This window comes from Lissotriton vulgaris, chromosome 1_1 (genome assembly GCF_964263255.1).
Source record: "Lissotriton vulgaris chromosome 1_1, aLisVul1.2, whole genome shotgun sequence".
Classification (NCBI taxonomy): Eukaryota; Metazoa; Chordata; class Amphibia; order Caudata; family Salamandridae; genus Lissotriton; species Lissotriton vulgaris.
The window spans coordinates 583,814,709-583,839,375 of NC_141685.1; the positions used below are offsets into that span (position 1 = coordinate 583,814,709).

At 46.1% G+C, this 24,667-nt stretch overlaps 1 protein-coding gene across 1 annotated transcript in view; it reads right to left on the minus strand.

The window, feature by feature from the left end:
- The window catches only part of LOC147747508 (calcium-activated chloride channel regulator 1-like), an 820,724-nt gene that overhangs the window by 746,855 nt on the left and 49,202 nt on the right, over nucleotides 1–24,667 (minus strand). Inside the window, exons 2-3 of the mRNA XM_086953977.1 lie at nucleotides 12,151–12,291; nucleotides 11,889–12,039 (exon numbers count right to left, since the gene is read on the minus strand). Coding sequence (XP_086810103.1) covers nucleotides 11,889–12,039; nucleotides 12,151–12,291 — 292 coding nt within the window. The remainder of the gene's footprint in view (nucleotides 1–11,888; nucleotides 12,040–12,150; nucleotides 12,292–24,667) is intronic.

A 24,667-nucleotide genomic window follows, 5' to 3' on the forward strand; every position in this document is an offset into this window, starting at 1 on the left:
GTGTAGTAGGATGTTCTTCCTTCTTTAGCTGGAGAACACTTCTTCTCCTTCTAATCCCAACAAGTAGTTTAGGAAATAGCGATTCCAATCTTCCCATGCCTTTGCTGGCTCACCCGATTTGGGTAAGAAGGGGACTGGATTAGTGAGATACGAAGTCTGTGCGCACATGTTGGTGGCGTTGCACAGTGGAGGTGGCGGTTGTTCTGCTGCACCTGGCTGGCTCCCTGGGGCTTGTCTCTCTCTGGGCACTGGTGCTTGCTTGGGTGCAGGAGTGCTAACCCCCTCGTGGGTTGAGTTTTTGTGAGCCAGCGTTCTGCACCCTCTGTTGGATTTGGCGTCTGTGGCTGGTTGGTCGGTAGCCACGTGTCTAGGCTGAGGCCAGGGTTCCCTTTCTGCGCTGTGTTTCTGCGTCTGCAAATGTGCCAAATAGTGTTCCTTTTGCAATCACGGTTTTGTAGGTGCCACCGTGTAGGCTTCTCCTTGTTCCTAGTGGGCTAGAAATGACCCTTGGGTGTACCTGCTCCTTCTCCAGTGGGGCACTGCTGGCAGCCGAGCTGTGCGCGATTTGCACCTCCCTCCTCATCAGGGACTCAGTGTGCCTCATCCCTTTGAGCCAGTAGCTGCCCGATTGATAGAGGGGGCCTTTGCGCTGGTTCGTGCTGCTGTCGGGTTCCCTGCTGTGCCTCTGGGCAATGCTGGCTCCTCTGCTGTGCTTGTTTTCAAGAACAGGAGCACAGTGGGCCTCGAGGTGCGCCTTTGTGTGTGGTTGCACAGCAGCACCCCTCCGAGCCTCGTTGCCAATTTGTAGAAGATCGTGGCGCCGTAAATAAGTCACGGAGCTGTGGTGATGTTTTGAAGTTCTTTATTTCTCACGAGCGCTGGAAGTGCAGCGTGTATCCTCACTCGCAGGTACGGCCTCTAAAATGGCCGCCGGCAAACTTCCCGGCGTGCATTGGGGCGGGACGCTAAACTCTAGAGAGCAACACCACACTACACCCCACATAAGACCACTCTATGCCAAATAACAATCCATATAAATACACTCCCCTCTATGCCCTACGACCTCAGAGATATGTTTGGAGTCCAACCCGAAAATAACCAGTATCACGGTTACGACCTCAGAGACTTGTCCTGAACCCAAGCCGAAAACAAACAGTGCCTTCTGGTCTACGAAGCTAGACAATGACCAAGGCGGGGGTCCACTCACCTTAGGTGCATCATCCTCAAGCCATGCCCCTGAACCACCTTCTAAGGCCATCAAGAGCCCACTGACGGTCCCAATAAGAGTGCTGGGTCAGAGCACTTCAATCTCAATTTTGTTTATCCCAGAATATATATCTAGAGGGAAGGAAGACACATTGAACAGGGGGAATATATTAAGACTCCTGCACTCTTCAACAAACCTAGCAAACATCAGCTCGAATGACCTTTTACAAGTAGGGTTCCAATCCAACACCTCGTCCCACCTGCCTGATATTACCAAAACTACCTGGATCTCGCCGGAGATAGCTAACAAAATTTTGGAAGAGGAGGCAATGTTCCAGCAATGGAGAATTGCCTTGAAGCTGGAAAGGCAACCCCGCTATCCAACTCCGCTTTTACCCTCCACCCAACCTCAGCCTCAAAAAAACTCCACTTCAATATTAAAGGGAGCTAGTAGCTGCTCACCGGGGCAACGTTACCGACACACTAAAAGCCCCCAACAGGGTCAATATCGCAATCAAAATACGAATTTGTCGTTATCGACTGACCTTAATTGGAGATGTATTCAGCACACTATCGCGACAACGACTGCTGATGGTTGACAGAATGGGCAAGCGCCCCTCAACCCCTCGGCGGGACGCAGGGCCACAAAAATCTGTTCATGGAACATCAATGGCTTAGTTAATAAAAGGAACAACCCGGAGCTCATATAATATTTAACCTCATTTGATCTCTTGCTAATACAAGAAACTTGGGAAGATAAAGTATTTGATCTTCAGGGGTTTACGTCACTCTGTACGCCAGCTACCAAAACTTCAACCTTTGGCCGCGGTTCAGGAGGACTGATGGTATTCGCCTCTATAACCAGAATAGGCGAAATTAGGGCTCTGGACATTTATTTAACCCCCCCAAGTGTCATACAGGTGGCAAAGCTCTCACTCCCTCTAACAAAGCAGCACCAGGAAGTTATTATAAACACATATATTCACCCCAAATGGAAACAAAAATCAGTGGAAGAGTTGGCGCACGTTCTACAAAAAATAAGGACTCCGGGGAGTCGGACACCTTCATCCTGGCTGGTGACTTTAACATGCTTCTCATCAGCAATGAGCAAGGCACTGACCTCACTTACGAATTAGACATAGCATTGTAACTTAACGAAACATTCAAAAAACCTTCTTTGGCAACTGAATATCCATAACTTTAAAGGCCCTAAATGGACGTTATGCTGAAGACGACCCACCTGCAGCCACTTTCCACTCTAGTACACAATCCTCGCATTTGGATTATATGTTCATGTCTCTAGACCTGTTCAGTTGGATAACTTCATTCAAAATAGACGTGAATGATTTGAGCGACCACCTGCCCCTAGTGGCTAAGATAAGATCCAACTCGGCAGAGGACAAAGAACGCTACACTGGCCCAGAAACAGAAGTCAGTGCAAACTTAAAACGGTTTCGGTGCAATCTTGACAACCTCGACCTTATTGGTTCAACTGCGAAAACCCTCTTCCACCGAGTTCATTGCTCATCTAAGTTAGCGAATGTCTGGCATGACTTCATCGTCACCATCGGGGAACAACTGGGTAGCACCAGGCCTACCAACTCTCGCCTTGTGAGGGGACCCTCAAGCACGAGACAGATGCAGCAGGACATGAAAATACAAAAACGCTTGATTAACCAAACTCTGAGGTAGATACGAAAGGACCTGGGAAACCCTACTTTGCAAGTAGTGCTGAGGGAAGCAAAAAAGCAACTCAAACCTCTGAAATGGGAAAGTCAAAAACAAAGGAATGATGAACTTTGGGGGAAACTTGTTCACGAAGGGAAGTAAGAAAAACTGTTTTAGGTTCTGGCAAACGGTGAAAAGAATACAGAACCCTGATCATCTGGGGCAAAATTCGCACATAGCAGAGGAAGTATGGACCAAATACTTATTGTCACAATTCAATAATGACAATAGAGGAGACACAACAACAAAGTCTCCCTGCATGGAAATCACAAAGCTTGGTCGTGATGGTAACTGCAGTAATCTAAGGGGGGCAAACAGGCATGGATTGCGGGAGGTTGAGGGCATGAGCTTACCGCAACCTGAACATTTAGAATGGGAAGGAAGACCTATAAAGGACACGGAGACAGGGCTCACGGGATATACCCCAGCAGACATCGGACGGTGAATCACCAAGGGACGACCGAATGGGGGCCCGGCACCGAATGGAATCCCCCCCCCCCATGTGTATAAATCTGACGTAGCCTTTTGGAGTGCATCCTTTGGTCTGGTTTTTAACGAGGCCAGACTTACTTTATCCCTTCCGGACTCCTGACATGGGTCGGTCATATGTCCGATATATAAACATGGGAGCAAGAGTGATATATAAACATGGGAGCAAGAGTAATCCGAACAGCTACTGTCTCATTGCTTTGCTTGACATAGAAGCAAAATATTTCCGCTGTCTCATTCTGGAAGAACTATCGGCCTGGGCGTCCGAAAAAACCTTTATCCCTCCCAACCAAACAGGTTTCCGTAAAGGCCAAGGGACAACAACCAACATCATGGCCCTGTCCCTACTGATGGGTGAAGCAAAAACCACCAAGCTACCGTTATTCCTCTCATTTATCGACTATACTGCGGCCATCGACTATGTGGACCGAAACAAACTTTGGGAAAAACTATTCAATTGGGGCATTCCGAAACATCTCCTGGATGTCCTAATACTGCTTCACTCTAACACCTGGGTTAAAATCAAACTTGGAACTGGCCAGCACCTCTCGAAGCTGATTAGGACAACTAAAGGTCTAAAGCAGGGGTGCCTATTAGCGCTAATTCTATTCAATCTGTTTATTTCGGACTTACCTGAAGAACTTGACAAATGCCGCAATCATGCGCCCAAGCTAGGAAAAGCCACCCTCCCTAGTATGTTATATGCGGACGATAAGCCGGCGCCAATAGGCCTTCAGCATCTCTTGAACTGTACCCATGCCTTCTCGGTAAAAAATGCCCTAGAAATAAACCTTAACAAATCTAAGGTCATGACGGTGAACTACAGGAAGAAAAGGATCCCTCGTTGGTACCTGAACGGAGTAAAGCTTGAACGGGTAGCCACATACAAGTACCTTGGCGTTGTGTTGGATTCTAAGAACACGTCTAGGCCTCAGCTCCAGTCCATCCGAGGGAAGGCAACAATGACCTACCTCGCACTGAAATCACTAAGGACTAAACTCCCTGACCTCACCCTTAAACCCTTCTCAGATGTCGCATTTCACTGCCTAGGGACTACCTATTTGGTTCTCTTGAAGTGCTAGGCTTATCTGATATTTGGGAAACAGCCATAGACCTCCAGTCCTTTAAAAATTTGGCTAAAAAATCTGCTCGAATAATCTCGGTAATAGAAGACAAGAAAGACCTAGCCAACAGAGCGCATGGATGGATAACGGTGGCAGATTACGGCAAAATACGGCCACAAGCATTTCTTAATATCGGGATGAAAATAAAAATCAAAGAAAAGTTCCTGAAACTGCGCCTTGGAGCTATCCGATATTACCGCACCTGCCACCATGGGAGAGAACTCACTCCTCGGCCCTATGTCCCCTGTGTAAATCTGGCAAGTAGGACATTATCCACGTGATATGCATTTGCCCGAGATTAATGGACCTGAGGCATAAGCTGTTGTTACCTTTTTTTTAGATCACAGGCCGTTCGGACCTGTAGGCAGGCAGTCAAACTGTGTTTTTCCTCCAGCAACATTAAACTGAATTGCCAGGTTGTGAAGTTCTTTGATTTAATGAAGGAAAGACTCAACCACACTTGAAAGACTCATCGGGACTAGGGGCCCGATGTAGGTAAACGCGATTTTCCGAATTCAAAATACCGAGGCGGGCCGAATCGGTATTCTGAAATCGGAAAACGAGATGTAGGGAAAAAAAAGCGAATGAATACCGAATCGGTAGGCATCGGTAATGAGAATCGGTACGTTCCGATTCGGCACGGTCCGAATCGGAAAGTACCGAATCGGCTAACAACGAATCGGAAATTACCGAATCGGCTACCACCGATTAGGATAGACCCGAATCGGCGAACACCGAATCGGTAAAAGCCGATTCGGTAAAATCCGAATCGGCAATCATAGATTCGTAGCCATGAAAACACACCCATGCCGAAAAAGCCCATAGGAATGCATTGAAGGGACCGAATCGGCTTTTACCGAATCGGATAATACCGAATCGGATTTTACCGAATCGGTAATATCCGATTCGGTAAAAGCCGATTCGGCAAAAGCCGATTCAGCCAATGAGGTGGCTCCCCCTCCCCCACCCAAACAGGGAGTGGCAACCCTGGCAGGTGCAGCTAATTAAGAAGTTTCTGGAGAGCCAGCCTGAGCTCAACACTCACAGTTAGCAGCAGTGGGAATAGGAGGTTGCCAACTGAACTGAAGAACATGGCAGAGCAGTCAGAAAGCCAGAATTCCTCCCAGAAGAGGAAGCCGAAGTTCACCACCACCGAACTTCAGGTGCTGGTCGAGGAGGTGGTGAGGGTGCACCGCCAGCTGTTTGGCAAGCTGTCCCTCAACGTGCCAGACAGCACCAAGAGGAGGATCTGGGCCGAAATCGCCCAGAGGGTGAATGCTGCGGGTGTCACCCCCAGGTCCATAGAAGAACTCAAAAAGAGATTCTATGACATCCGCTGCCTCACAAAAAGGAAGATGGCTGAGATACAGAGGCAGGCTGGAGGCACTGGAGGAGGCAGAAACCCGGCGCCACCCCTCACCGAGCTGGAGGAACTGGTCTCCAGCACCATTGAGAGGGAGAGTGTCAGTGGAATCGGGACCCTGGACAGCTCTGCGAGAGCAACAGCTACAGGTAAGAAGCATGCGCATCATGACACACCCTACCAGACACCTCCCCATTAGACACAATGCATAGGCAAACCCCAGCACAGTACTGTCACCAACATACAAGAGACAAGCATCATGGTACATGTAGTCAGCAGAAGTTAGCTAAAAATGGCAGTGCAGAATCACAAGACAGGAAACAGTGTGACACAGTGTAAGGAGATGCAAGGACATGTGGAATGCTATGATTGTACTGACTGTAATACATCAGCACTCAGTTTACAAATGCTTCTTTGTACCTAGGGGCCCCATCAGGCGGAACAACATTGACATCAGAGGGAGCAGCACCGTCTGACACTGCAGTCGCAGGGCCGAGCACAAGCCAGGCTGGCCAGGAGGAGGAGGAGGAAGGAGACACCCTAGGGCTAGGTATGGAGGGAGACCTGGTCATAGACTTCGATGCCCTGCACTCCCCACAAATGGCCAGCACACCCCCCTTGCAGTTCTCCCCAGAGAACTCCCCTACAAGGGACACCATTCTGCCTACACCAGCTCCTGCCACAACCATGGCCTTGCCACCTGTACGACCTGCCCTGGGAGCAGGGGCTCAGGGACCGGCCAGCTCCACACCCCCACCAGTGGCACCCCAGCCCACTCAGCAGGCCGGAAGCAGCAGTGCCCGGCGCCGTACCATCACCACCACTGCTGCACCAGCACGGGAGGGCAGTGTATTCCTGGGCCTCGAGGGACAGATGGTGAAGATTCAGAGGCAACAGGCAAGATCCACTATGGCCTGCCAACGCCAGCTCCTGCAGCACAACCTGCAGATGGGAGAGTTGGTCAAGGGATTCCAGGCCGTCGTGGAATCGAACAAGGAGGTGGCAGCAGGGTTAGGCAGGCTAACCACTGCCATCACCCACTCTTCTAGCAGACAGGAGGAGCATGAGCAGGTGCGCAGGCGGGATGCCCGGGTGCTGAACCGCGCCATGGGCCGCCTTGCTGCGGCGACGGCACAACTGTGCCATCGCAGCGCCAACCAGGAATCTGTGCTTAGTCAGCATACGGCTGAGCTCACAAGGGGGATGGCCGGCTGGAGGCACTGGAGGAGGCAGAAACCCGGCGCCACCCCTCACCGAGCTGGAGGAACTGGTCTCCAGCACCATTGAGAGGGAGAGTGTCAGTGGAATCGGGACCCTGGACAGCTCTGCGAGAGCAACAGCTACAGGTAAGAAGCATGCGCATCATGACACACCCTACCAGACACCTCCCCATTAGACACAATGCATAGGCAAACCCCAGCACAGTACTGTCACCAACATACAAGAGACAAGCATCATGGTACATGTAGTCAGCAGAAGTTAGCTAAAAATGGCAGTGCAGAATCACAAGACAGGAAACAGTGTGACACAGTGTAAGGAGATGCAAGGACATGTGGAATGCTATGATTGTACTGACTGTAATACATCGGCACTCAGTTTACAAATGCTTCTTTGTACCTAGGGGCCCCATCAGGCGGAACAACATTGACATCAGAGGGAGCAGCACCGTCTGACACTGCAGTCGCAGGGCCGAGCACAAGCCAGGCTGGCCAGGAGGAGGAGGAGGAAGGAGACACCCTAGGGCTAGGTATGGAGGGAGACCTGGTCATAGACTTCGATGCACTGCACTCCCCACAAATGGCCAGCACACCCCCCTTGCAGTTCTCCCCAGAGAACTCCCCTACAAGGGACACCATTCTGCCTACACCAGCTCCTGCCACAACCATGGCCTTGCCACCTGTACGACCTGTCCTGGGAGCAGGGGCTCAGGGACCGGCCAGCTCCACACCCCCACCAGTGGCACCCCAGCCCACTCAGCAGGCCGGAAGCAGCAGTGCCCGGCGCCGTACCATCACCACCACTGCTGCACCAGCACGGGAGGGCAGTGTATTCCTGGGCCTCGAGGGACAGATGGTGAAGATTCAGAGGCAACAGGCAAGATCCACTATGGCCTGCCAACGCCAGCTCCTGCAGCACAACCTGCAGATGGGAGAGTTGGTCAAGGGATTCCAGGCCGTCGTGGAATCGAACAAGGAGGTGGCAGCAGGGTTAGGCAGGCTAACCACTGCCATCACCCACTCTTCTAGCAGACAGGAGGAGCATGAGCAGGTGCACAGGCGGGATGCCCGGGTGCTGAACCGCGCCATGGGCCGCCTTGCTGCGGCGACGGCACAACTGTGCCATCGCAGCGCCAACCAGGAATCTGTGCTTAGTCAGCATACGGCTGAGCTCACAAGGGGGATGGCCCGGATCACCACTGCTATGGAGGCCATGATTATTTCGAACACCGCCTCCAATCCTGCCCTGGACCTGGGTGATGCTGGGGATAGCAGCAGCCGCAGCAGCCCGGCCAGCGCTGCGTCTGAGCCACGGAGGAGCACCAGGCGCTCCGCTGATGCTGCTGGGCATTCAGAGGGGGCTGAGGGACACCCCAGTGGGTCTGGCAAGCGGGCAAAGAAATAGCCTTGCAAGGGCGGGTGAGGCAACCTGAACCTTGGACTTTATTTTATTTCCCATACACCATTTTTTGTTGCACATCAGTGCTGTAACTGTGTTGCAACACAATTAAAATTAGTTTTTTCCAATCAACATTTTGCTGTCTTTGCATCTGTACTCAGTCAGAAATAGTTCTCAGTAATCTCCTCACGTCTGTATCTGCCATCACTTGGCGTACACACCCCAGCTGGCTGTGTCAGTGGCACAGCTTCGTCGTCGTCATGGTCCTCGTAGTCAGACAACTCCACCTCAGTGCCCTTCTTCACCGCAAGGTTGTGTAACATTGCACATACAGCTATGATCTTGCAGCAGGTGATGGGGGTATACTGCCTTGCACCTCCACTCTTGTGCAGGCATCTGAATCTACTTTTCCAGATGCCAAAGGTCCGTTCGACAACATTCCTTGTGCGTATGTGGGCCCGGTTATACCTCCTTTGGCTGGGTGTGGAGGGGTTGAGGTAGGGGGTGAGTATGAATGAGCGGAGGGCATATGCACTGTCGCCTGGAAGAGAAAGGGGTCACATTAGACACATGCATACATGTATTCCACCTACCTACTATGTGTTATGGGGGTCTGATGATGTGTCTCACCTAGGAGGTATCCTTCTCCAAATTCGCCAGCCATCAGCCGTGCATATATGCCACTCTGTTGGAAAATATAGGAGTCATGGGTACTCCCTGGAAATTTCGCTACCAGGTCTGTGATGGTGCACTTTGCATTGCAGATCACCTGCACGTTGATGGTGTGTGTAGACTTGCGATTGCGGTATATGTATTCGGTGTCCGCTGGTGGGCAAATCGGAATGTGCGTGCCATCTATGCAACCGATGATTTGGGGAAATTGTGCCATCTGGTAGAAGTCAGCTTTGGTTTGTAGCAGTTCTGCGTGGGTTGCAGGGAAAGAGATGTATTGGTCCATCCTGTGTATCATGGCGTCAAGGAATGTGTGGAAGAACCTTGACAGGCTGCTCTGGCTCACTCCTCCTGCTGCTGCTACACCACTTTGATAGCTGCCAGACACTAGAAGGTGTAGGCTGCATAGCACCTGGATGTGCGCAGGGATGGCGTGTGCCCTTGGGGTGTGGTGGTCCAAGAATGGCTTGAGATCCCTGATGAGCTCAAGTATGGTGTCAGAGTCCAGCCTGTATCTCTGTAGTATCTCTGCCTCTGTGAGCATGAACAGGGTTATCCTCTGTCTGTAGACCTGTTCATTTCTTAGCCATTCCCTCTGTCCTTCCTGCTGTAGCCGTAGCCGCCTCGCAATGACATAGAAAGCTGCCATCCTGCAAGTTGCAATGCATTTTGGGACTGTTTATATGGGTTGGAGTTGGTTACCACCTGATTGCAATCCATGGTAAATACCGAGTGAATTCTACCGATTTTGAGCCGATTTCGGTGTTTCTGTGCCTCCCTACATCTCCCCAACTGTCGGAATCGGGGAATTTACCGATCGGCGATTCATACGAATCGGCATGTTTTCCGATTCGGCTCATGTCCGAATCGGTCTTTCTACCGATTCGGTACATGGACCGAATCGGTGATTTTCCGAATCGGTGTCACTAACGATTCGGTACATGGACCGATTCGGTGATTTTCCGAATCGGTGTCACTAACGATTCGGTACATGGACCGAATCGGTGATTTTCCGATTCGGTGTCACTAACGATTCGGTACATGGACCGAATCGGTCTTTGCATCCGAATCGGTGTTTTTCCGAATCGTTACATATCCGATTTTCGGTATGTACGTATCGGATTCTTTCCCATTCGGTACTCATTCCGATTCGGTTTTCACTCCGATTCTTTATGTTTTTGGTTCCCTACATCTCGATGGCTGTTTACCGATCGGTAAGGGCCAAAAATCGGTATTTTCGGCCGTTACCGATCGGTAACGCCCTACCTACATCGGGCCCTTAGTAACAACCTTGAATTGACAATAGTAATTGCTGTATTTTAAATCATTTGTACTGTCAGATGGCGTTTTATATTTTTGTAAAGATTTTAATTAATCATATACAAAATAAAATGTTACCTTACCCTCTATGCCCTATAATTCCCCTCAACATCATTTCACTCAATGCCACATTGTTCCATGCAGCACTATTCAACTCCAAACAAATACATTCCGCATAACACAATTCCGCACCAAACTACAAAATTTCACTCCACAACACAATTCCACTACACACTCCATATATCCAATTCAAAACAGAATTCAACTGCATACCACAAAATTCAACCGCACACCACAAAATTAAACTCCATTACATAATACTCTACAACACAAAATACCATTCAACATAATTACCACTGCACACCATACCAGATAATTCCACAACACAAATTCACTCCACTCCACGCAATTCCACACCACATAAAGCCACAACTAACAATTCCAAACAACCTACATAATTTCACTACACACCACATACATTCACTACACTCCATAACACATAGGTAAGAAACATTTACAATAACAATAGCTCTAACTCTATATATATTTTTGTAGCACCCAAACACCCAGATCTGGAGCTTTGCTCCTACCTATTTGTTATTTTTCATCACCAGAGGCAAAGCTATCCCCATAATTCCACACCTATTTGTTCTTTTTCATCACCAGAGGCAAAGCTATCCACATAATTCCACACCGCACAATTCAACTCCACACATTTCCAATCCACACCACATAATTCAACACCAAACCACATAATTCAACAGCACACCACATAATAAAACTTACTATATACCACTCCACAATACAACATATCATTCCAAGTAATTGCACTCCTTAACACACAATCCAACACCACACAATTCCAGTACACTCAATAGCACATAATCACTACCCACATAATTCCACAGCCCACCATGCCACATAATTCCCCTAAACAAATCCACTCTACACCACACAATTCCATGCCACACAATAACACAGCTACCTAATCCAATCCACAAAATTCCACTACATACCACATAATTGCACTCCATAACACATATGTGAAAAAACATTGCTAATTACAATGCCAATAGCTCTAATTCCAATAAATGTGAGACATATTGCATTTCTAATGCTTGTTTTATCTAGTGTTCTGAATTGGTAGACGTCACTTGGAACTGTTAATAAAAATGTTTACCTTAAACACATGCAAAGTGGGATTCATAAATGAAGGTTGATGTCCGACCCTCCAAACATAATGATTAAAAAAACTGCTTAAGAACTGTGCGTTGATCCACAGAGGAGTAGGTGGGCAGTACATTTCATATCCGTGGAGTTACTGTGCCTCAACACCAAAACATCAACAAAAATCATCAGAATGTGTTTACCTCGTGGGCCATACACTGCGAGTAGGGAGTCATCTGTTAGAAAGTTTGGAGTGAAATGGATGTATTTTCCAGGTTCACCGCATCCTCCATACTGCAAGGTATATGGATCATCACCATATTTCAGAAACGGGTCAGCAACAATGACATCAGCCTGAAAAAAGAACAAGGTCTTTTATTAAAGCACAGGTCAAAACATATAAGGTGAACATGCCCAAAACATGGAAAATCATTTATTGTTATGAAAATAATATTGACCCTTTACCTTATCAAATGATTCGGTCGTTGCACTTGAGTAATTGAGATCATGCCTCCATGTTAAGGGTATTAATATTTTTATGCTCCTGAAATAGACTCTTCTTTGAGTTGCATTGAACAAGTAAGCAGATGCGTCTGTCATCATATCCTAGTATGGGCAAAGAAAAAAGAAAATTAATATGAAATGCTTCTGTTTCTTTGAAGTCACAGAGTAGTACCAAATGTGCAATAGATATACTGAAAGACTTCATGATCCGTGGCTGAAGAGAGAGGGAAACTTTGGGGTCTGAGTTACATGTAAATTAATTCTGGTCTTCAAGCCTTTTACATACTGTTGGGACGGAAAAGTCCCTCACATTGTGAGGAACACGCAACGCTGCCAAGCGTGCTACAGCTGAAATGACGTCTGAAACCCTGGTGCTGATGTTTGTTGTCATGGCAGAACACAGATCATGCATTTGCACCAGGACATAGGCCTGCCTCACAGATAGCGTTCTTGTTGACCTGGGGTGGAGCCCAAAGTGCTATCCTCCTAGTGTTGAAAGGCTATTGCTTTTGCCAGGAGTTAAGTAGCGCGAGCGCTTTGGTGATAGCATACCGTGACATGATCAGTAGAAATGAACAGTCCTTTTTACAATGTCACTAGAGTGAAGCCTACAAGCTGACTCGTGTAGTCTACAGTTGCTGTGTTTTTAACTCACCCTTGACCTACATCAAGTTAACATCCAGTGCTGTGCAGCACACGTGTGGTTGCATATATGCGCTTTGTGTAGGAGTGCCTGTGAATAGTGCAATGAATGGAGGACTCTGGGTTCCATTTTGGGAAATCCTGTTTGGAGGAGCAGGAGAAGATAGAGGATTCCACCTCAATATATTTGTGGATTAGTACATTCCTGTGAAATATGTGGGACACACACACTAGAGGAAGAAGAGTCTGACTCTTCAGTAAACTTCAAAGAGTGCTCTTTGATTCAGGGAGAGGGCACTGGAAAGGTGCCTAGGCACATCTCAGGAAGGAGATGGTGCTGATAGGAGAATCATAAAGAGTAGGCCTTGGGCCCTGGGGTAACATTTTGATGCATATATCATTGGGGCTGTTGTCCAGGTGTGAACATCCATTGGCCTCTGTCGTGGGGTTATTAGATTGGGGGTTTGTCCTCCTGCGACATACTGCTTTGTGTTCGAAGGGCAGGGCAGAGAAGTGGGCACTTCAACAGTAAGCAGACCTACAAAAAAAATTCAAAGCCTTGGACCCTAAATCACATTTGGTGTCTGGAAATAAACTATAAGAAGGGGAGCTTGAGCCCCCACAAAATTGTCAACTGGCAAGCAGCCAGTCGAACTGTATGAGGAGGAGAAGCTCTTCAAGACTTTCGCCTGTAACCAGGACTGGGTGGTGAGACCTTGCAGTCTCCTAGTTAGGTGAGGATATATGACATAGAGAAATCCAAGACCACCAATTCCTGGAGCACCACTCCTATCTACTTGAGAGAGAGGAAACATCACCTTGAAGATTGTCATACTGCTGTGTTGATCAGGCTGTTGCCCAGGTGCCGAGTGAGGTCAGTGACCGCATAGGCCAGAAGGGGCCACCAGAAAAGCCAAGAACTGCTGCTGTTTCAAGATGCTGTCATAGGAGAGGTCACCATAATGACCCATGCAGTCCCAACCAAAGATCAGAACCAGAGCAGTCAACACCCCACCCCCACCACCAGTGGGAAGGATCAGAGAAACTTGGCATCTCACCGTAGGAAGGACAGTGGAATTCCAGTCACTGCCCATGCAGAGTCATGAGTGCTACTCAACAACAGCAGATGCTGCAGCCTCCTGCGGCATCCGCAAGTGAAAATGATCATGGAGACTATGGTCTAAAAATCCCAGCAGGAGTCGTTTGAAGTGAGTATTGGGAATGAAGGCCCCAGAGGAACTTGTTTTGCCACATTTCATTTCGGGCACTGGAGCACTTTTGACTTTTTATAGAGTGGAAGTGGCACTCCTGACAAGTGGACCACTTGGCGGGCCTAAACTGAATGTTAGTGAATGAGGAATAACCACAACCCATAATGGGAGGGAGGTGGGACACAGGGACCTGACAATTGAACACTAGAGCCCTGCCCTCAGGAAACTGTTTATTGCTTGTATATGCTGTATTTCACTTTTGGATTCATATATAAAAACTGTTTTTTTTTAAAAAGAAAGTAAGTATTTGACTGGACAATCGTTTATTGCAGCTGCTTTGGATAGTATCTGGATTTGTAAGCCTGCGCTCACCTGTCCTACATTCACTTCTCACCCCAGAAATCTTGGCCTGCTCGACTCTCACAACTACTGTGAGTCAAGTGCTCATGCGGTACTCGGCCCAGTTGTTCAGGACCTTTAGTAGGTCTGGCCCCAAGACAGAATAGAAAGGCCTCCAACCTGTAGCTCCTGCTTGCCCCCGTCCCCTCTGAAAGGGGTTGTGACAGTTGGTGGTCAGCGGTGGGGTGCCTAACGGTTACGAGCTTTGGATGCAGATGTGGCATTGGACTTTTCCAATTTACACCAATAGTACAATTAGTCCAGTTTGTATGTAATAAGTCAGCACACATAGACAATGGAGAATATAGGATTGGGAATAGCCCACAGCACCATGTACATAGATTAAATGAATGATTTATATACGGGTGGAGGGTTCCATGGAGAAGGAAAAGAGAAACCCTCCCTAATTTCTGGGACTAGTTTGAGGCACTGGGTGAAAGGAAAGAGGCTGCAGTTGACTCTGGGGAGATACCATATTTGGAACCCAGCAGGATCGTGCTGTGGATTCAGGCTCTAGAATTCTAGTAGAAATGTAATATTCCACAGTTTCCCCCAGACACTCACCACCTTTAGTTTCTAGAATGTCCCTGGTGTGTACTCCAACTCACAATTCTAGGATACCACTGTCACAAATTCCAAGAGTACATCACTTGGGTGGGTTGAGTCTATCTGAGACCCTGAGCTTTCAGTTGGCACTCCAGAAGGCTGTGGCTATGCAAGAGAAGGCCACCGAGTACCAGAGGGAGAAGCTAAAATTACCTCTCTACGAACAAGTGGAGAAGAGGCAGGAGAGACAGGAGGAATGGGCCTGAGAAGCGAAGTTGCAAGAGAGGGAGGAGAAACAAAATAAAGGGAGGAAAACAGAGTGGGAGAAATTGGGAAATAGAAAGATCAGTAGAGGGGAAAAAGAAATCCCTTGAGCTAGAGAGAAGTGAAAGATTCCAGCAATGACAACTCCATCTGGGGTAAGTGACTTTACATTCAGTACACGGCAAATTATGAGCAAGATTCCAAGAGATCTTGTGCATAAGTACACGGAAGGTCACGAAAATGTGAAATGGTTTGTGAGCTTGAGGTAACTTGTACAGTGCAGGCCTTAAATGAGGTGTCTAAGACATCTACCTAATAGAGTGTGTAAAAAATAGGTTTATTGGTTGGGTGGGTCAAAAACATTTCCAAAGCAATGACCACAATCCTTGACAGAGTGAAGCATAAAAGTCAATAAAATAACCTGTGTTTAACCCTCTGGAAGTTTGACACAAAATCAGATAGGCTTAACTTGCAGGCACTGTGTTAATTATTTATGCAGCAAAATGTAATACATAAAATGGCAAAAAATTAAACAAATCCAATCAGAAGAAACAGAGTTATGATTTTTTAAAATTGTTAGTAAAAACTAGCGCCTAAAAGATTAAAGCGACAGCCATGGGCATGACTGCGATGGAGCGTGGTTCGAATACACAATGTGGACTGGGCCCAGTCTGAAAATCAGGTCCTACAGGCCAATGAAATCACTCCCTTTACTGCCTCTCACACAAGGACTCAGCACCTTGCATGAGTAGCCTAAGAAATCCACGAAAACCTGTCTGGGAACTTCTGGCTGTCTGAACCTGATGCAATATTTCTCATGGGAAACCCAAGTTTGGGCATGCCCATCTCACTTAGGGTGGCACAGTAAGTATACAAAACAGTGCATATGGCTGGGTTCCACATGGTTTGGGATGTGGCTTGAGTGATTGCCAATGACTGAGATTCATTCAAGAATTCCATCCATCCCGTTGTTGTTTTTGCATTTTATGTTCTAAGTGCCCCTTGGTATGGCCAGATGTGGGTCTAAGGCTCACTGTTACACTGGAATGAAGCTATACCCAGCTGAAGAGCCCATAGCAATTGTGCCACTGGAATCAAGCTATATCGACCTGGATAATGGTGAGATTGTCCTGAGTTGCTTGTATTCCAGTTACGGAGGACCTGGCCTGGCAGTTCAAGATGGACTGTTCTCAGGAGGAACAGGGTCAAGACTGATTTGCTTATGGCGGTGTTCAACTGAGGTTGCATGGTGGGTGAAAAACGGTGGATTGGGATGCATCCCCAAGAGTTTACCAGTGGCTGAGATTAATTCAAGCATTCCATCTATCACCTTGTTTTTGCATTTTGCTTTCTAAAAGTGGCATTTGCAGAATGGTGAATTGACATCCAACATTACCATTAAGGAGGGTTTTAAATTACATATTTATTTTTTAACTAAAAATGACTTTTCTAGCTGTTCCCAATAAAAAGTTAGCACTTTGTACTAAGGTAACCCACTGTTATCCTATGGGGGAGTAAAGTCTCACAGTAGTGAAAAACAAATGCTTTTTTTTTACTACCAGGACATTTACAACTTAAAAATGTGTGCCCTACCTTTTAAATGCAATGTATCCTGCCCTATGAGCTGCTTAGGGCTTACCTTAGGGTGTCATATATATTAAAAAGGAAGAGTTAGGCCTGGCAAAAGGACAATTGAGCCTTCAGCTCTATGGATGAGAGGAAGTACCTTAGGACTGAAAGGATACTCTCTGTTACCACAGATAAAGATCTAGTAGCTTGTGGAGAGAGCATGGAGTATTTTCTTGCTAGGGGTGTGAAAGAGCTCACTGGCAAGGCAGCCATGGTTGATGTTGGGGTAAGGGAAAAGCAAGCTGCTGGATCTCTCTTGATCAATGATTTGATTGCCTCTGGCCTTTATAGATTGGAGCACATCAACTGTATTGACTGCAGCACAAGCTGCTTCAGCCTCAGGATCAGACTGGGATAATTCCTGATTTGCAGGGACCAGGACAAGGTAGTTTTCAGAGAAGGGCAGCCTCCAAGAAGGCAGTGGCCATTGAGGTAATCATTTCTGCCTCAAAGGGTGAGGAGAATGAGGCTCCTTAATGGAGAGGTCTGGGTTACCTTTAGAAATGTAGGGTTTGTTAGCTGCTGGAGGGCCTACCAGGGAAAGGTTACCACAAGGCACAGTGGCTGGGAAACACTATGTTGGGTTGGAGGACAGCCTATATTATAGTTAGGAACTAGCAGGAGGATGGTGGTTTCTTTTAAAAAAATATATTTTTATTCCTTTTAACAAAAATGACAAACATTACAATCATGTGCTGAGACTCCCATTACATCACATATTATTGCTGACATATAGAAAATCAATGCAGGCAACAGTACTTCTACATAGGTTGTGCTTCATTTCTAGTCCTCCTCAGTTCTAAGTCCACCATCGGTGACACACAAATGTCTCCTTTATACATGTTCTATTTTGACCATTTCCTGTCCCATTTCTTTGGGCACCCTCTAGCAATAAATACTTCCGTCTCGGCTATCATGCATTTATCCATTTCCTGATTTCAAACTGCAACTGACGGTGGTGTGCCCCCATCCCACCCCCTAGCGATTTCTCGTTTAAACAATGTGAAGCCAAACGTCACCAATTGCTGTTTCGTTTCAGTTAGGTCTGTCGCCGCCCAGATGTTAAGTAAACCCAGCCGCAGATTCAAGGTAATCACCTTCCCTAAGGCAGAATGCAGATGCGTTGTAATCCTACCCCAGCAGCTTTGTATCGCCGGGCAGCCCCATACCATGTGGGAAAGGTGGCAGACTGCCCACAGCCCTTGAAACAAAGATCGTCGGTTTTGGTACCTATCCTTGCTAAAATAATTCCGGTCATGTATGATCTATGAAACACACGAAGTTGAACAAGGCGGTACCGAAGTGTGATGGCAGCTTCCCTGGAAGACATTAGCGCCTGTCTCCAATCCTCATCCTCAATGATCCCCAGATCATCCTCCCATTTCACCTTCAGTTGTCCAAAAGAATCTGGTAAATTATTACTAAGCTTCTTGTAGGTGAGGGAGATAGCCTTGGTGTGCAATTGTCCATCCAACAGGCGATCCTCTAGCGGAGAGGACTCCGGTATCTCAATACATTTAGGGAAAGTCGCCATCAAAGTCGCCATCAAAGCATGCCTTATTGCTGATATTGGAAAATTTTGGTAGGTGCTAATTGGTAAGTCCTCTGCAATTCCTCAAAATGAAGTATCTTACCCTTCTTAATCATATCTCCTACTGTTGAAATACCAATCATGTCCCATTTGTCAAATCCCAGATTACGATAGAGCATCTGTCAACACACAAGGAAGTAGCCTGGTCAAAAGACTGTTAGTGTGCCACAACTGAACTAGAACCCTAAAACCATTAGTAACACTAGAAGTGATAACCTAGGTCTGGTAAAGAAATTCCCATCAGCCCACCCATTTGGTGGAGTGTCGTCATGTGGGAGATGTCATCAATCCAAATCTCAAACAATGCACCTAGTCATGGTGCGGAGATGGATAATCATGATGTAAATCCAGACCACTGGGCTTCACTGGTGATGCTAATGGGGTGCAGTGCAAGTGAAAAAATTAAAGTGGAAAAAGTGAAGATAAAATTGACTCCAAGAACCAAAATTAAGTTTAATCACTATGGTGCTAGGGTCAATATTAAAAATGCACAAATAGTTTGAAATAATAACTATACATAGGCAAAGTGAGTAGAGGTCGACATGTTTCAGCTAACTGACTATTGGTCTAAGCTTTCTTCAGGACCATTGGGAAACTGCGACTGCAAATCAAAACACAACTATGTAACTATTCACGCAATATACATTGGATAAATCCTACCAGTTCCTCTGAGCCCAGATGAATACTGGAGGGAATCCAGCACTTTCAGTATCTCCTAAAAAAAGGGGGAGGCATAAGCGAGAATCAAAAAAATAGTGTATAACAGAATTAGGGAAACAAGAACAAGTTAATAAACACACACACACAGTGTGCGTTGGAGAAAGTCTCTCCCCGCCGACAGAACAGATAATCAGATCCTGTCTATTTTAATACGTGTATACAATCACGCACCTCAGTGAAAGCGTAATAACTTACCCAGCGTTATGTGGGAGTACGCCTCACCTCAACCGGCACCCACTCGGGAAGAAGGAGGCCCCGCTCTAGTTAGGATGGAGATGTGAAAAAAAAAGAACCTCAGAAAAATAGCAAAGGGACTTCAATCCAAATTGTTTACATTCCCACTAGTCTCCTAACAAAACCTAGTCATATAAAGAAAAAAGACTCAACCTCTAGTAAAGCAAATGGCCAGAATTATGCAGGAAAAGGATAAAACAAGAGTCTCTGAATAAATTCACTGCTCAAAGAACTCTATTAGGCGTTAAGATGGCTAAAAAAGGAAGGAAAAGGACTCCCATTGAAAGAAGGGCATGAAGATGTATTGCCCTACCTGTCCGTCGGTACCTCTCCACCAGCGTCCGAGAGGGAGTGGAGGTACCGACTCACGGGCGCGCATGTCTATTTATGTCCAAGTAAATAGGATAATTAACTGCAGCTGTATCGAATATTGCAGGATCGCCGCGCTAATAGAATACTGAAACTAATGTGTGCATGCGCTGTGTCTCATGAATGAACTGCGCATGCGCTGACTTGAGATTTGTTGTTATCGTGCAACGCATGCGCCATGGAGTCCGCTGAAATGAACCACGCATGCGCCGATATCAGGTCGCTAGCAGTGGCACCGATCCCAGCGCGATTATGTCAACAATTGCCATGTATTGTAGCGTGCAATGTTGGACCAATGCTATTGCCGCTATCACCACAAAATGTGCACTTCTGGTGGCTAACTGCATTAAGCTGTAATAAATGACCCACAATCAAACGCCATGCAATAGAGTATACATTTTACAAAGTGCAACAACGAGGGCTATGGAGCAGAACGATGTACTAGGTTCAATGCCATGCAATAAAGTATACCTTTTACAAAGTGCAACAACGAGGGCTATGTACGTTCAATGCCATGCAATAAAGTATACCTTTTACAAAGTGCAACAACGAGGGCTATGGAGCAGAACGATGTACTAGGTCCAATGAAGGCACGAATCAATGTGGTCAACTTAAGATTAGTTATTGTCGAGTTGTGCATGCGATGTGAGGACTAGTAAAATGAACAGCGCATGTGCTGATGTCAGATCAATAATGCTGTCCCCGAGCATGTGTTATAACTTAAATCAGTTGTTGCGTGCTATACTGGACCTCGAATAGAGCCACTATTTCAACAGTATGTATGCTTCTGGTAACTAGTTAGGTTAACTCTAATCAATAAACCATGAATTAGCATGACAAAGCATATATAAGTGTATATAAGTGTAGCGCAACACCAAGGGCTAATTTGTAGAACAGAATAGCAGGGTTAATGAAGAGATGAACCAAGATATAGTATCTGGGCTAAATTCAGAATCCCAATCAGGTTCATGCAATACGGAAGTCACAAGAAAACTAGACTTATTGATTACAGCGATGTCCATGGTATATCATCATTTAAACCCTGAGTGTGACTCTTCAGAAGGAAAATCCATTTCTGTTCCTTCTTGAACAAGAATTTGGACACGTCACTGATATGAGCTGGAATAAATGGCTGTTCAAGAATGACCCATTTCATTTCATCAGCAGTGTGTCTCTGGTCCAAAAAATGATTAGTTAGTTTGGTGGCCTGTTTTCGACATCTAATGGTGTTTTTGTGCTCACCTATTCTTATTTTGATCTTGCGAGTGGTATAGCCAACATATCTGAAAGAACAGGGACAGGTTATCATATAAATGACATTGTCAGTATTATAGTTGGTATGTTTCTTGAGTAACCATGTCCTACCTGTCCCTATATCGACTGTAGTAGTTTTTTCAGTCTGGGGGCAAACACTACATGACCCACAGGGGTGATGGCCAGAAACCGGAGGAAGGTTCCATAGAGTTATTGAACTGTCAGTCTTGGTTGTTCTTGGTCTTGTGTGGACAAGAGTGTCTCGAAGATTAGGTGCCCTTTTAAATGCAAACAATGGTAACGGAAGATTTGCATCAGTACTATTCAAAATTGTCCAATGTTTACGGACCAATTTTTGAACAGAGTTGGACATTGTATTGAATGTACTGACAAATGTCAGGCGCTCAGTTGGTGGTTTTGATGGGCGTCTTTCAATTAGTGCCTCGCGGTTGTTATTCGAGGCACGCTTCCATGCTTTGTTCACAAGGTGCTTAGGGTAGTGGCGTTCCTCTAAATGGGTGGCTAACACAGTTGCATGTTTTTTGAATAGTTCCTTGGATGAGCAATTCCTCTTGACTCGGAGGAACTGGCCCACAGGAAGGTTCTCCCTCAGGGAACGTGGGTGATAACTGCTGAATGATAAGAGTGAATTTCTTGCCATGGGTTTCGTGAACAACTCACTCTGAAGACTCCCATCTCCAGGAAAGATGGATAAATCAAGGAAGGGAAGTCTGACTACAGTCGATATAGGGACAGGTAGGACATGGTTACTCAAGAAACATACCAACTGTAATACTGACAATGTCATTTATATGATAACCTGTCCCTGTTCTTTCAGATATGTTGGCGATACCACCCGCAAGATCAAAATAAGAATAGGTGAGCACAAAAGCACCATTAGATGTCGAAAACAGGCCACCAAACTAACTAATCATTTTTTGGACCAGAGACACACTGCTGATGAAATTAAATGGGTCATTCTTGAACAGCCATTTATTCCAGCTCATATCAGTGACGTGTCCAAATTCTTGTTCAAGAAGGAACAGAAATGGATTTTCCTTCTGAAGAGTCACACTCAGGGTTTAAATGATGATATACCATGGACATCGCTGTAATCAATAAGTCTAGTTTTCTTTTGACTTCCGTATAGCATGAACCTGATTGGGATTCTGAATTTATCCCAGATACTATATCTTGGTTCATCTCTTCATTAACCCTGCTATTCTGTTCTACAAATTAGCCATTGGTGTTGCGCTACACTTATATACACTTATATATGCTTTGTCATGCTAATTCATGGTTTATTGATTAGAGTTAACCTAACTAGTTACCAGAAGCATACATACTGTTGAAATAGTGGCTCTATTTGAGGTCCAGTATAGCACGCAACAACTGATTTAAGTTATAACACATGCTCGGGGACAGCATTATTGATCTGACATCAGCACATGCGCTGTTCATTTTACTAGTCCTCACATCGCATGCACAACTCGACAATAACTAATCTTAAATTGACCACATTGATTCGTGCCTTCATTGGACCTAGTACATCGTTCTGCTCCATAGCCCTCGTTGTTGCACTTTGTAAAAGGTATACTTTATTGCATGGCATTGAACCTACATAGCCCTCGTTGTTGCACTTTGTAAAAGGTATACTTTATTGCATGGCATTGAACCTAGTACATCGTTCTGCTCCATAGCCCTCGTTGTTGCACTTTGTAAAATGTATACTCTATTGCATGGTGTTTGATTGTGGGTCATTTATTACAGCTTAATGCAGTTAGCCACCAGAAGTGCACATTTTGTGGTGATAGCGGCAATAGCATTGGTCCAACATTGCACGCTACAATACATGGCAATTGTTGACATAATCGCGCTGGGATCGGTGCCACTGCTAGCGACCTGATATCGGCGCATGCGTGGTTCATTTCAGCAGACTCCATGGCGCATGCGTTGCACGATAACAACAAATCTCAAGTCGGCGCATGCGCAGTTCATTCATGAGACACAGCGCATGCGCACATTAGTTTCAGTATTCTATTAGCGCGGCGATCCTGCAATATTCGATACAGCTGCAGTTAATTATCCTATTTACTTGGACATAAATAGACATGCGCGCCCGTGAGTCGGTACCTCCACTCCCTCTCGGACGCTGGTGGAGAGGTACCGACGGACAGGTAGGGCAATACATCTTAATGCCCTTCTTTCTATGGGAGTCCTTTTCCTTCCTTTTTTAGCCATCTTAATGCCTAATAGAGTTCTTTGAGCAGTGAATTTATTCAGAGACTCTTGTTTTATCCTTTTCCTGCATAATTCTGGCCATTTGCTTTACTAGAGGTTGAGTCTTTTTTCTTTATATGACTAGGTTTTGTTAGGAGACTAGTGGGAATGTAAACAATTTGGATTGAAGTCCCTTTGCTATTTTTCTGAGGTTCTTTTTTTTTCACATCTCCATCCTAACTAGAGCGGGGCCTCCTTCTTCCCGAGTGGGTGCCGGTTGAGGTGAGGCGTACTCCCACATAACGCTGGGTAAGTTATTACGCTTTCACTGAGGTGCGTGATTGTATACACGTATTAAAATAGACAGGATCTAATTATCTGTTCTGTCGGCGGGGAGAGACTTTCTCCACCGCACACTGTGTGTGTGTGTTTATTAACTTGTTCTTGTTTCCCTAATTCTGTTATACACTATTTTTTTGATTCTCGCTTATGCCTCCCCCTTTTTTTAGGAGATACTGAAAGTGCTGGATTCCCTCCAGTATTCATCTGGGCTCAGAGGAACTGGTAGGATTTATCCAATGTATATTGCGTGAATAGTTACATAGTTGTGTTTTGATTTGCAGTCGCAGTTTCCCAATGGTCCTGAAGAAAGCTTAGACCAATAGTCAGTTAGCTGAAACATGTCGACCTCTACTCACTTTGCCTATGTATAGTTATTATTTCAAACTATTTGGGCATTTTTAATATTGACCCTAGCACCATACTGATTAAACTTAATTTTGGTTCTTGGAGTCAATTTTATCTTCACTTTTTCCACTTTAATTTTTTCACTTGCACTGCACCCCATTAGCATCACCAGTGAAGCCCAGTGGTCTGGATTTACATCATGATTATCCATCTCCGCACCATGACTAGGTGCATTGTTTGAGATTTGGATTGATGACATCTCCCACATGACGACACTCCACCAAATGGGTGGGCTGATGGGAATTTCTTTACCAGACCTAGGTTATCACTTCTAGTGTTACTAATGGTTTTAGGGTTCTAGTTCAGTTGTGGCACACTAACAGTCTTTTGACCAGGCTACTTCCTTGTGTGATGACAGTTATAGTAAGGGCGCGAGTGGTCTTGGTCGCTAAATATGCCCTTTTTGACCCTCCCCACATCTATTTTGTGTACAATAGAGCATCCCCAGCTTCTCTGAAGACCACAACGGCGTCATTCTGGTAAGTCTATCCGTCCAACCCAGCCTAGAGTTAGCTAGTCTCCATATCTGTAGTGAGTGTTTTGGGGGCACTATGATACTTTTTCTCTGCGGGTCAGCATATGGCACCCCGAGATATCCAGCTCTGTCCATTTGATACGTATCTAAAGCACACGCTGGATCATCCGGCGGGGC